At 45.1% G+C, this 13,466-nt stretch overlaps 4 protein-coding genes across 4 annotated transcripts; all 4 read right to left on the bottom strand.

Annotated features, from left to right (window-relative positions):
• Positions 1–29: 29 nt before the first annotated feature.
• H257_07306 (hypothetical protein) lies at positions 30–1,220 on the bottom strand (the record flags this gene model as incomplete). Its single annotated transcript, XM_009832780.1, has 4 exons — positions 30–397; positions 473–553; positions 606–816; positions 978–1,220. 4 exons carry the CDS (start codon positions 1,218–1,220, stop codon positions 30–32), a joined length of 903 nt encoding a protein of 300 aa, XP_009831082.1.
• A 5,607-nt stretch (positions 1,221–6,827) lies between these two features.
• Positions 6,828–7,783, bottom strand: H257_07307 (hypothetical protein; the record flags this gene model as incomplete). Its single annotated transcript, XM_009832781.1, has 3 exons — positions 6,828–6,955; positions 7,106–7,433; positions 7,496–7,783. 3 exons carry the CDS (start codon positions 7,781–7,783, stop codon positions 6,828–6,830), a joined length of 744 nt encoding a protein of 247 aa, XP_009831083.1.
• A 318-nt stretch (positions 7,784–8,101) lies between these two features.
• On the bottom strand, positions 8,102–9,358 carry H257_07308 (hypothetical protein; the record flags this gene model as incomplete). Its single annotated transcript, XM_009832782.1, has 1 exon — positions 8,102–9,358. One exon carries the CDS (start codon positions 9,356–9,358, stop codon positions 8,102–8,104), a length of 1,257 nt encoding a protein of 418 aa, XP_009831084.1.
• A 569-nt stretch (positions 9,359–9,927) lies between these two features.
• On the bottom strand, positions 9,928–10,961 carry H257_07309 (hypothetical protein; the record flags this gene model as incomplete). Its single annotated transcript, XM_009832783.1, has 3 exons — positions 9,928–10,124; positions 10,174–10,516; positions 10,809–10,961. 3 exons carry the CDS (start codon positions 10,959–10,961, stop codon positions 9,928–9,930), a joined length of 693 nt encoding a protein of 230 aa, XP_009831085.1.
• Positions 10,962–13,466: the final 2,505 nt, after the last annotated feature.

Raw genomic sequence — 13,466 nt, forward strand, 5'->3', positions numbered from 1 at the left:
CTTCCCACTCTTCTTCAGGGCTTCTTTCTTCATGTGCGGGACCTTGTAGGAGTTGTCGCCGGCAGCCATGATGACCTCGCGGAGACAGCACTGCAAGGTAAGGAAGTTGCGTTCCAACGACCACGGGTCGACATCGTCTTGTTCGTTGCGTCCACGATCTCTTGATAGGTGTTTGAATGGTGCGTCTGCTGCAGCGACTGGATGGCTCGAAAGAACCCGAGATCCAACACGTTGAGGTCAGGTGAGTTTGGAGCTTGACACTTGAGACTCATTGACCAACCGTCGGACGTGCAGGCACTGACAACGGCGGCATCCCAAGGGGACACATGTGGTCGGGCGTTGTCCTGCTGGATGACGACGGAGCGGCTACTTTCGGTGGGCCACTTCGCCTTAATGGCTGGGATAACGTTGTCGATCAACATCTTCTTGTAGATCGGTCAGGTGACGTTGATGGGTTGCAATTCCAAGGTACCGGCTGGGCGATTGCGCGACGACTTTGCAGCTGGGACGATCTCGGTAAAGTGCCACGTCCCGATCTTGCCGTCCCACAACTCTGACTTCGCGTCATCCCATCTAGGACGCCCCACCGCGGTGAAGAACATCACCTTTTGTGATGAAACGTTTGCTTTGGGTCGTGCGATGGGGTGGGGTCTCGCCGGGGAGGAGGTAGAAGCGAGACTTGACTCGAGTTGCATTGAACCACTTCTCATCAACGTGTACGTAGTCGTACATGTCGTGGAATCGGAGCTCGGTCGGGTGGACGAAGTCCATGGCCCACTTCACGCCGGCAGTTTTGTTCACATCAGTTAGCTTAGGCTTAACGTGTGAGTTGTACTTTACTAATGTTCCGCGTTTGTAGTAGTCCTTAAGGGTACTGACAGGTATGCCAATAGCGTGAGCAACGTAGCTCAAAGTCGTGCGCTGCGCAGCTGGTACGGCTCTGATACGCTCGGGCAGGGCATTGTATTTGAGCTTACGCCCAACTCGACCTTTTTTTTGCTCGAAACGTCCTCGCAGACCAACTCACGTGCTGGAAGGTCGCCGTTGCCCAGTGACACGTTGGCACGCTTCCAGATGTCAGCAATCGTTTGGCGATTGCGGCCAAACATGCGAGCGACGTCTTGTATCGCACCACGTTGCAGCTTACAGGGACCCTTTACAATGCGCAAGAGAAGATGGTCAACCACAGCCCGGCGCTGGTCGGATGTCAGGTCATTCATGGAAATCGCGCCATGAATATTTTGCCGCTCAAAAATAATCAGCATTCCCAAATTTCGGATAAATTCAAGTGTATCCGTATGAATTTATCTTGAATTGAGTAAGTAGTCTTGAAAGTTGCCTGCATTGGTTAAATTGGCGTTTATTTTTCATTCGTTGCGCCAACCGCTTGAGTACTTTCGGGAGGTGTTTTCGGATTTTTCAACTTCGAAAAATTGTTGAAAATATTCAAATTTTCCTCTTGTGGCTGGTTTATTTCCGTCTGGAGGTGACGGCCTCCCGGGCGCTCGGGGCCAACGTAAGGCTTGGTCACTACTTTAGGTTTCATCCCACAACTTCATCCAATTTCATCCAAATGTCATCCACATGTCATCCACGCTTTTAATTCAACAATTATATTATATTAACCATAGTATCCAAGGTTGGTATTAATATCCAATGCTGTCCCGTAAGTCGTAAGTACTACTACACCATTTATTGTTTAAGTTCAGGTTATTTCCGGTATATTTCGTCTGACGCACAACTGATTCACGACTTGTGCGTTATGTTCGCCGAATATTCGATATATTTCGTCCAGACCCTACTTGGTTGCTTTATATTTCGACAGATGTCCAGCATATGTATCCCCCACGCGGTATATTTCACACGTTGTTCAATATATTTCAAATGATGTTCCATCTACTAGTATTTCGATTTTCGAAGCAAATCAAGTAAATTGCAGGTGTTGAATACTTGTCTAAATCATAGGTAATGTGCTTTCGAGCTAAATTGGGTATTTTCGTAGATTCGACGAACGACGTCAAATCCACCTGAAGTCGTCGAGCGTCATTTTACTTGAACTAACAGTAAATATACTCACTGTCTGTCCGATACAATATTGAACTCTTTGTGAAATGGAGAAGCTTGGCAATGTCGAAATGTCTTTTTTTCGAAAATTTCATTGGCTACTTCGTTCCGTCGATACTACGTCGATTTATCGAAATAGATGGAACATCATTAGAAATATATTGAACAACATGTGAAATATACCGGTTCTGGGGTGATATATACCGGGCATTTGTCGAAACATACTGCAACCATGTAGGGTCTGGACGAAATATATTGAATGGTTGGCGAACATAACGCACATGGCGTGAATCAGTTGTGCGTCGGACGAAATATACCGGAAATAACCTGAACTTAAACGAAAAATGGTGTAGTATAGAAGCACTCCTCTGCAGCTGGCACTTTGGTGCCAGTTGCCGCGGCGTGCTACTTTAGATGCAATCCACTCCTTGCCTTCGTGCCACGCCTTTCCGAACGTCCTACAGACAGAACAACTGAACTAACACAACATGTTTCAATCAATTCAATGCTTCGTATGCATCTGCCGTCCCTACTACAGCGAACACGTCCGTGGTACTACCGGTACCAATATTAATTTAAATATTAGGATGACAAAAGTCAATTCATTTTAACCAATAGTATCAGAGTAAATTACTAAAGTACTACGTTATGATTGGTCAAATGGGTTGTTGAATTATGCAATCTAATTGGTTGATTCAAAATTACTCTTCATTATTCAAAAGGCAGCGTGTCAGTGAGTGTGCGCCGTGCTCACGCCATGTCGGGTAAGAAGCCTCCGCACCTCGAGGGTTGGGTGACGCGACTTTCGATTGGTGTCATCATGATGCTTGACTGAAAGATTTGGTTTTTACTCTACTGTAACGTTATGTGGGATGCTCTAGAAAGCGAGCTCGCGCAGTCGCAGCCACTACGACGAAAAGTGGGGATTCCGGTATCGTTAAGGTCGAACCCGGGCGTGAGTGCCAGCATCGTATACACACTATAGTTAGGAGTACTTAAGTATTCAGTATTGCGCAATACACGAAACCCATGAAGCCACGAGCTATAACAACGCCAACACCTACAACCACAGTGACGAACTCCGTTCTCTAGACGACATGGTGGTGGATGATGCTGGCTGGGGTATAGGTTAGTATCTAAGGGGTGAGAACAGGGCATCAACAGAATGCGATTTGCCAATGAAGTGAGTGAAACTACGTGAGGACTCCCGATGCCCGCCACGTAGCAAGGTCGAGTGAAACTACGTGAGGACTCCCGATGCCCGCCACGTAGCAAGGTCGAGTGAAACTACGTGAGGACTCCGGATGCCTGCCACGTAGCAAGGTCGAGTCAGTGCAACATGGACATCCACTAACGTTACGAGGCAATTTATGGACACCTTTTTTGTCGAAGATAGCTCGAAATTATGTTGCAATTGTTGCAAATTTTATCTATTTTTTTATCATTTTATATCCCCATAAAGCTTAGGTTGTGATTGATCGAATGGAACTTGTTTCATCAAGTTTAATTACACCACAGTGTATTACAGGTGGCTTTGATAAACTGGCGCATGTCCATAAATTGACTCGTTACGTTACCCTCGATGACGTCATAAACTGCAACTTCGACACGTGGAACATTTTTGAGGTCCTAAAGGATTGGTTAAAATATCTCCAATCATGAAATACTACCTCCAGATAACGTGACGGATCTGTGATTTGCCGAAAGATCTAAGCCGCATTACCCAATAGAATTCAAGAATTAATATGATTGGATAAAATAAGCTTGCAACAACTGACACCTTCAAAACCGTATGGTGGGAATAGTACTAACTTAAAGACTTAAAGAGGGCCTTGCCTGTTTCACATCAAGTATGACCTGTAAAATATTATTAGTGCATATATATAATATTGTTCTATAAATCAATAATTTTGTTTCTTCGGAGGCGTAAAATTCCCATAAGGTGATTCATGAAATTCCCGGCCAGCTTGGCCTACTTTCTAAGTGCCATAACTCGTCACCCATTCATCCGATGAGGCTGCGAAAACACGCATTTTGAAGATCGTGACGAGCTTTATAACTTTATGCAGGTCCCATCATTTGTATCGCATGGTCAATTTGCTCGTCGAATTTCTAAAATTGAAATTTCCCTGTGTGAATTTAATTCCCGGCCAGTAAGTCACTTGAATAATGTATACCTGATTTGGGTGATAAAGTCCTCAGAACCTCTTAATAATGATATGTATAAAGTATTCAAGCAATTAAATTTAGAAGTGCAACTAATATAAAAACTGTATTACATGTCGGACAAGCAGAATATTAAATCTTACAAGTATGTGATACAAGAGTACGTAATTTTGTCCAATCATCGTCCATGGATGATTGTGATTGGCCATTTGCTGGCCGGGAATTGCATGCTGGCCGGGAATTACATGAATCACCTTACTGAATACAAGGTTAAATTTCGGCAAATCACCAATCGCCTGTTTGAGCGCCTAACTTTGACATTTTATTTGCCCTGATTCAAACTCTCATACTTGATTTGTATTCGGACGATGAGATAAAGCTCAAAAAGGTGAGTTCGGCACTGCAACTTTCACGTCGAGATAATTTGAACTTTCCCAGATATGGTCGATTGAAAGGAGCGCAAAATCGGCAATAGACAGATTTCGCAAACGTCAGTTCTATTTTATCCGCAACCTATCCTTTCAAATTCGATAAGGATAGAACTGAACCTGTTATAAATAGTTAAAGCCGCTCTAAAATTTGCCAATTTTGCAGCGGATTCCCCATTTGCTGTACTGATCTCCACCCTTAAACGAAACGGAGCAAATTATGCAATTCACACAGTAAATTAACTCTTACAGGTATTTGCAGGCTGTCTGAACCAACCATTTATACATGCATTCAAGCGCTGGGCGTCTCCAAGTCAGAGCTGAGTATGCCAGTGCGTCTCCAGCAGTTTCTCACAGTGGAAATGATGTCATCCATTTCAATGCCAAACGATTCAAGTGTTCGAATTTTGAAAAAGTCATCACCTTCCGATATGGTTGGATAATATAAAGTTTCAAAAATTATCAAGTTTACCCCGTTTCGTTTAAGGGGGGAGATCAGTATCCGCATAAATGGTGGGTTTTCTGGTGTAACCGGATGCGCTTGTGTTTTGTTTGATCAAATTTTCTTTTGTATCCATACACACAGTCTACACAATATTTCACCATGTAACACATACTAATTTCAATACTATTAATATCTTTCATCATAACAGCCATAGCATCAGTCATGTCGACGCCTTCTTCACGATGAAGGAATATGATTGCACTCTTCGCGCGATTGATTGTCGAAACTGAGTTAAACTTCCTAGGTATGACCTCACGACCCGCTGTCGTGCGCTTTACCGACGCATAACGAGAACATCAGCTTGCATAGCTCGAGGGACACTGGGAGTATGACCTTTCCGGCTGCGACGTGTAGTGGGTGCTCGCGTTCAAGCCAGCGTGTGAAACGTGTTATGATAGAGTCGTATTGGGACCTGGTGTCCTCTACTACTCGTAGTGCGATGACATCGTCAGCTGTAACGCTCGTGGTATGTGCACGGCGACCATCGTTTTTTATGTGAATCCTTCTATTTGCTGTACTACTAGTATGTTCATAGTAGCTTGAATTCGTGTTTGTTTCGTGAATCAGCTTATATCTTGGATACAAAGAAAATCATACAAACTTCAAGATTGCGTGCATTGGATATAACTGGTTTACGAAACAAAAAAATTTCGTGACTCCATACATTTTGTTTCGTGTTTGTTTCGTAAATCGTGTATAATAGACTTTATACACTACTAGTAGTACTATGGAGTAGTGTATTTATACTACGAAGTATGTACTTCGAAGTACTATACTCGAAGTACTGTACAGTACTATACTCTAAGTTTAGTAATACTTATTCGTATGTAGTTACTACCAATAATAATACTACGGTACTGAAGTACTCCTGTATAAATAAGTAGTACCAGTACTACGTAGTAGGTGAGTACTGTACGTAGTACTAGTACTACTACATAGTACTACTTAGTACTACTATGTACCAATAATGATAGTTTTTTTAGTTAATCGATGATAATCATAGACAGGACGGCGGATCTGACGATTGTCACACATATGATTCTTCCAGAACGGTCGAGGAATCCTCTTTGTGGTCAGGTACGTAACCCATTGTAAGCTGCGGGGCGGATGACCATCGGACTTCCTGGAATTATGGCTTCCCGAAGGTACCCATCCCAGAATGCGATGCCATGTTGCACAACAGAATATTTACACCATGGTCGCTTTCGCAGTTCTAGCGGCGCTCATTCTATTGCCCCCCATTATTCCCCAAACTAATACCCTGTGCGGGTTTTGACCCGCAACCTTTGTGTTGTAACCCCAATGCTCTACCCGTGTGAGCTATACTCTTACTTGATAAATATGGAATAATTAGTGCTACCGTATCCGATAATTTTTAGGGAAAAAGACGCGAGTCATTGGACGAAAGTTCTTACAATATTTGATAAACATCCAATGATACGAAGGTTCCGTTGTTTAGAGTGCTGACATTGGCCAAAATTAGAATACGATGAATAAAAAGCTGAAAATAGGAATGGATTTCGATTGGCTAAAGTCGAACATGTCTAACCAATAGGAATTAAATGTGAATATCGTGTAGCTTAATTTTAGTGTCCGTAACAGTAATGAACATAGAAACATGTATTCAAATTAAGGTGTCCTACTACATACTAGAGATAGTCTACTTAGTTTCGCGTGTTGCGGTCTCCACGCAAAGGAAACACGTTGGCTTCAGCATTTCCCCGACGAATTCGGCTCACCAGATTCTGTGCGCCACGCTCCATGCCAGGCAACACCATGCCAGTCTGGGTCGCTACCATGTTGGCATGGGAGCAGATTCAATCACAGGTCCAGTGGAGGCACTGACACTGCAGCAGGACTGGAGCCGGAACTTGTTGGACAAGCCATCCTAATATTTAACGTAAAATTAATTGGAAATAAATAGAGCATTCGATTGACTCACCAATATCAGGTTGGTTGTGGGACTCAAGACGCTGAACGTTTCGCGACACTGAGTTGTAGTGCCACGCACGTCGTGGGATGTCTTCATCCTGCTCGCCTTCGGCAATTTCTTCAGGGAGGTGAAGCACACGCCATGTCACAGGGCGTACGCGCGGCACTTCGTTGACTCGAAGCCGCCGGCTCGCCAGCAACTTCTTGAAATATTTCTTCATTCGCTCGGTTTGGACTGGATGTTGCACCCAAGGTGTCGCCTCAGTTGAGATTTCTTGAACCAGTTTCGCCACTTCTTGAACAAGGTGTGGGACATGCTTCTTGACACGACCGATTGCCTAAACAACACATATATGCAGTGAGGGTTATGATTGACGTGCATATATATATATATAAATACATCTTTGAGTTTGCGGTTGAAATGTTCATTGGGGTTGTTGGTGTACGAGCACCCCCTATGGCTGTGAAACACTTGCCACTTCCAAAACCGCGGCCCGCGGTTTGTTGAATACACTGCGTGGTACGGCAGCCATGTGTTGAAAAAGTAGGTTCGGAACTTTCGTAAGGTGCGGCTCCCTTCCCAGTTTGCGTGCGCAGTGACCATGTTGTTGACCAAATCGGCTTCACTTGTGGACATATGCAACAGGTAAATGTCAAAGGTGACACTTGTCCACTCCTCGCTTGTCATGCCTTGGCGTTTGTCGTAGCACTAAACCACCAGTTCAAATACCGATGTATCTCCAAATTCGGCTTTGAGTTTGTGAAGGACACTACGTCACACGAAAGACATTTGCATCTAACTATTGACATACTCTTCTAGCCAGGGATCGACGTTTAGAAGAAAGACTTGGCAGTGCGGAATAGATTCAGCTATTTTCAATGGAGCTCTGTGATTGCTCAAAACAAGATCATCGATTACAAACAAGCATGCTGAAAATATAAAATACCTATTTTATTTAATCTTGAAGTTTTGTATGCAAATACCAAGTGTAAATTGCCATTTATTCTAGCGGCGGGTGTTGACGGTTGGAGAGAGGAAAGCGCCACGGGCAACCAAAGAAGAGCGCATCGACTCAGTTGCGAGTCTCTCTGCACGACGGTAGACGTAGCGGCGTTGTGTCGCTGCACGCTGCGATCTCTTCTCCTCCGTCATGCGCGCGTATCGAGCAAGAACCGCACGGTACTGGTGGAGGTCGTCGTCGCGAAGGGGCATGAGCCCAACATGGAAGTTGGACAACGCGAAGGTGAGTCGTTGAATGCCATCGTATATTTTCTCGCTCAAAACAAAGGTGATGTAGGAAATCTTCCACAGCATGCAGACCCGACCGAAGAAGTTTTCGATGATGACGCGATCAGAGTAGACCGCCGAGTTGCGCTCGAGGTCACGCCGGTCAAGGGCACCATTCGACGGACGCTTCTTTGGGTGGATGGCGCGAACCGGTGCAGTAAGGCCATAGTAACCCTTGTCTACAAGTACCGCCCACATGGTTGATAATGCTTGGAAGAGCTCACCGTTGCCATTCACGGTTGCTTCCGTAGGTGTCTTCTTCATATTCGCGGCGTGCACATCCAGCCGCTTGCGGAACATTGTGAGGTCGGCAACCGATCCAGGTTCGTGGGGACCCATATCCACGAGCAGACTCTGCGCAGAAACCGACGCTTCGATCTTGAGTGTGTAGAGCTTATGTGTGCCGCTGAAGTAGTGGTTTTGCTCCCCGAAGCGGCCAGACAGACGGTGGGATGGTTGGAACTTGACGTCGGTTGCGTACTTCGCATATGGGTAGTTGCGGAGCGTCGTGCCGTATTTACGCAGAGCCTCCATGGTTGGTATCGTGACGAAATGGGCGTAGAGAATTGGAGAGATAACGTCGTCGACCACACGCATTATCATTTTCTCGAGTGTTGGGGCATTGATGTCGAAGTCCAGGGCATGCTTCTGCCACGTATGGTAGTACTTCAGAATGGTCAAGGTCATGAAGTGGGCATCCTTCGGCGTTGACAAGGGCCTGCGGCCGCGGCCGTCGTGCCAGCGCGCTTGGAGAGCCATCTCAACGACGCTCAAATGGTACTCGAACTCGTCGGGGGTAAAGTTGGTCAGCATGCGAAACCCGTCAACACCGCTGTCTTCAATGACGCGATCGATTACGGGATTGTTGTATGTCCTGGCGTCATTCTCCTCAGCCACGACGTCGCCGTAGATATCGTTGCTCTCTTCCAGGTAGAGCTGGTTATAGACGCTTTGCACGTGCAAGCTCTCGAGCATGGAGTTAATGTTCAGAACCATCCGCGTGTCAAATTCGATAGTGATGTATGTGAAGTGTGTGAAGTGGAGCACGCTGGAAGTGGCGCGTGAAATTTGGCGGCATCCAATAAAAATTGGACACACGTGTCGACTCATGTATCGCTCTATATCTGAATATTTAGTGATAGACATGTACAAACTGATCATATTGGAGGTATGTTACGCATCAACTCGGTCTATTTGCGAGATGCCGATCTAATATCGAAATAGTCGATCGTTGCGATGGTTTGGGATTTTGATAATTAACTCTATTGCTTCCAATACTCCTACTGTAAAATTAGATATATCTAACTATTTGAGCGGAAGCTGACTATTTGATTCTGAGGTCTACTAGAACAAACCATGATGACAATATTATGACATAGGATTACTTATACTTTTGAGGACGTGAAAAAAACACCTAAGGTACTGGAGAAGAGGCAGCTCAGGTTGAAGTGCGTTGGTCATTCCTAGGAATTGTGCCTTGTCTGCATCACCCATAAGTCTTGTCGGCGCCCATGCATAATTCAGGAGACTTGTGAACTTCTCCTTCAGTGACCGCAGTGGAGCCACGCGACGTCGGCGTGGGCCCGCTGCGACGTGATGCATACGAACAGAAGGTGAAATGAGCCCGCCATGTCGGAGTATCCAAATACAAACATGGGGTAGCCCAACACGTTCGTCGAAAATGTCGTGGTTGGCTGTGACCACAGCGTGGTACTTTCGAAGGAGTCCACTGTTGACAATCCTACGACAACTTCATGTGACGTACGAACTTTAACCAATATAATTCGTACCAACGCGAAATGCCTGCATACCACCGTCGCCAAGTTTGAAGCTACCAGCTTCCTCCTCGACACCAAACACAAATGGTTTGTGCACAACCTGGTCTTCAATGTTGTCGGTGAGTCGCCACTTCATGAGTTCTTCAATCGCTGCAGGAACGGTGCTTTTCTGCAAAAGGTCTTTGGACCGCATGTAGTGTACTGCATGCTGCACTTGCTTCAAAGTGGGACATGACATGCCATCGAAACTTTCTTGACCAATGGACGCCTTGAGCATCTTGAACAACGTATTGGAGTTGTGCTTGGGGTCGTCATCAATCCATGTAGCCAGCGCATTTTTTATTTCAAGTGTGACCTAATTCAACGTCACCCATGCACAGATGCATTTCCATATAAACGTGGTACCTTTGTGTTTCGGGGTACTACATTGTCATCATTCTGTTCACATTCATCCACATGATGACCATCTCGGTGCACCGTGGCAATCTGAGTTAAAGTGCAGGTTGAAATTCGATACGAACCTACACCGTGGTAACATGAGTTAAAGTACACGTTGAAATTCGAGACGAACCTGGGCACCGTAGTGGCTGTGCTTGGTCTTCACCAGCTGGATGCCACAGTGGACTCACACAACGCGTATACTGTACTGCCATGACATGGTGTTTGGCCAGTGACAGATCCGGAACATCGTGATCCATGTTGCACTTGATGACGTTCTTGTGTGTAATGCCATACTCGCGTAGGGTGGCCCAAAACTCATACACGCGCGCAGAATCCATGGTAGCAAGAAAGACCCACATGATAAAAAAAAGCTACTTCGAAGTATGATTTAGTAGTTTCATGGTCCGTTACATCTCTTTATTGAATCGTACGCAGGAGTTTCATCCACGAACAATACAACCAATCAAATGTACGCAAGTTGAACTGTATGCTATTCCATTAGTGCAAACTCGTCCAATGAGTTGTCTAAAACTTCTGCTAGTACTGGACATTCAAATTTGGTACACCAAAAATTTCACCGCACCGTTTTGTAGAAAGCCTTCTTCGCAATATGACTAAGTTCAATGCATTCCAACATTAAGGACCAGTTGTATGTTACCTTTGGATTTGACTGAAGAGTACTATATCGTTGACAAAGAAAAATGTTCATTATTTTGTACAATTTGACATGGATTTGGTACACTGCACAGTTTGACCATTTAAACAAACAAAACACGATTTCTTTTATTGGAAATGTATTCTAGTACTTTGTACAAGCTCCCTTGTATTGAAGGACTTCAATACAACGAAATTTCATGGACGCCAGCAGCTTCAGAAGGTACTCGTGGTCGATGGCTTCCCACTGACGCAAAATTTCTTGTTTGAGGTCTTGAACCCTGGAGAATTGACGTCCATTGGCATAGACCTTCCTTACCAAGTGTCCCCAAACGTTTTCAATGGGATTCAGGTCTGGAGAGAGGGCCGGCCAGCTCAAAACGGTGATGCCTTGGTCAGAAAAAAACTCCTTGGTTTCGCGGCTTGTGTGAATACTTGCGTTGTCTTGTTGGAAAACGTATCCATCGGGGTGGTTCTGGTGGACGAATGGTAGCAGATAGTTGGCAATAGTTTCACAGTACGCATACGAGTCTTGCCGGCCTTCAAGAACGGCGACTTCGGTAAGCTCTTGGCTGGAAAAACCGGCCCAAATCATGACGCTGCCACCACCGTTCTGACGACTTGAAAATGACTGTTCTACCTTGCGCAGGTCGTGCCAGTAGTACTGAAGTCCATCTGGACCGTCCAGATTGAACTTCTTCTCGTCTGAGAAGACGATTTGGTTCCAACCCAGACCAAGGTCAACATGGGACTTGGCCCACTCCACGCGCGCCTTCTTGTGTCCCGCCGTGAGTCTCGGGGTCTTTTTACGCTTCTTGTACTTGAGGTGCAGGACTTTGGCAAGGATTCTCCGCACGGTTCGCGAGGAAACGTCGAGCTGAAGGTCGGTTTGGATCTTGCTGGAGCTGGACTGCCACTCGTAGTACGCGTCGTATGTCCCGCTCGCTCACTTTGGGGATGTGGTCCACCTCGCGGGATTGTACCATCGAGCTCTGGCGATCTAAGGAAGCCACAAACGGTTGCCTTGGATATCCAGAGCTCCTTGGTAATCCTGCGAATGGACCACTTTGCTATTCGAAAGGCAAGGATCGATCCCTGCTTTTCTGGCGTCAGGCGAAGTCCTTTTGGCATCTAATTTAGGACTCTTAGACTGCCTTGATGTTGCTGGTTGTCGTACCTCAGTTTGATGCAGTCGGTAAAGCTCGTAATGGCTTCGTTGGACTCTTGTACCAAATTTGGTTGGCCAGTCTTTTACAACGACATATAGCTTTATGTACTTTTCTCAGCTTGCAGCGACCTGTTTGTTAATTGAAAGCCATCAATCTATGCAGCCTCTGAATTGGGTGCAACTATTCGCCTTTTGATTGGATGAAAATCAACAATTTGAGGTAGAAAACATGGGTGTACCTAATTTGCTCGTCCAACACTGTATTACGAATATACTGTACTTGGTTTCTATTTCTGGGACTCGAACACGGAACACCAGTCTCGCAAGCGGGTGCTTTAACCACTGCACCGCAGAAGGTATCTAAACTACTCTTCTCATTAAAGTAGCTTTTTAAGCTCGCGTTTGTTAGGGTCATAAAGTGTCTTTTGTTTTTAACTATGGTGAAATTTCAAATGACGTCGTTTTTAAAATGAAATCTGATTAGCTTGATGCGAACTTTTCTACTTTTGGCTCGGATTTCCAGCTTACACTTTTCAAATGCCCTGCCACACTTTTGATCAGAAAACGCCAAATTTAATGATGCGTTTACAGAAATCACGACCAAAGAGTCAATGTTATCATGTATGAAGGAAAAGGGTTAGTAGACAACGTTTCAAGAAACGGCGACGAGGTTATGGAAGTGACACAGTCGTGGTGTCGTTTCCTATACAAATGTCAAGTCATTTGGTCGTGTGGGAGGAACGGCACTCCCACTTCATCGATATACTGAAACCAAGTAGAAATGTCCACTGACCTGCCATGTGTTTGTTTCGAAACTCTTCTTTCACACACTGTACGGTGCGAGTACTGTACACATACAAGTAGCCAGATATATTTCGTCCAGAGCAGTCAGAAAACTCAGTTTTCAACAGGAAAACACAATAGCTAAGACGCAACTATTCTATTCGGTCAATTATTGTTGTTGTGTGACATGTGATCGAAGGAATACGAAATTCACTATCATCATGATATCTCACCCATTGCAATTCACTAACCTGCAATA

The sequence above is a fragment of the Aphanomyces astaci genome (assembly GCF_000520075.1).
Source record: "Aphanomyces astaci strain APO3 unplaced genomic scaffold supercont1.15, whole genome shotgun sequence".
Taxonomy (NCBI): Eukaryota; Oomycota; class Saprolegniomycetes; order Saprolegniales; family Verrucalvaceae; genus Aphanomyces; species Aphanomyces astaci.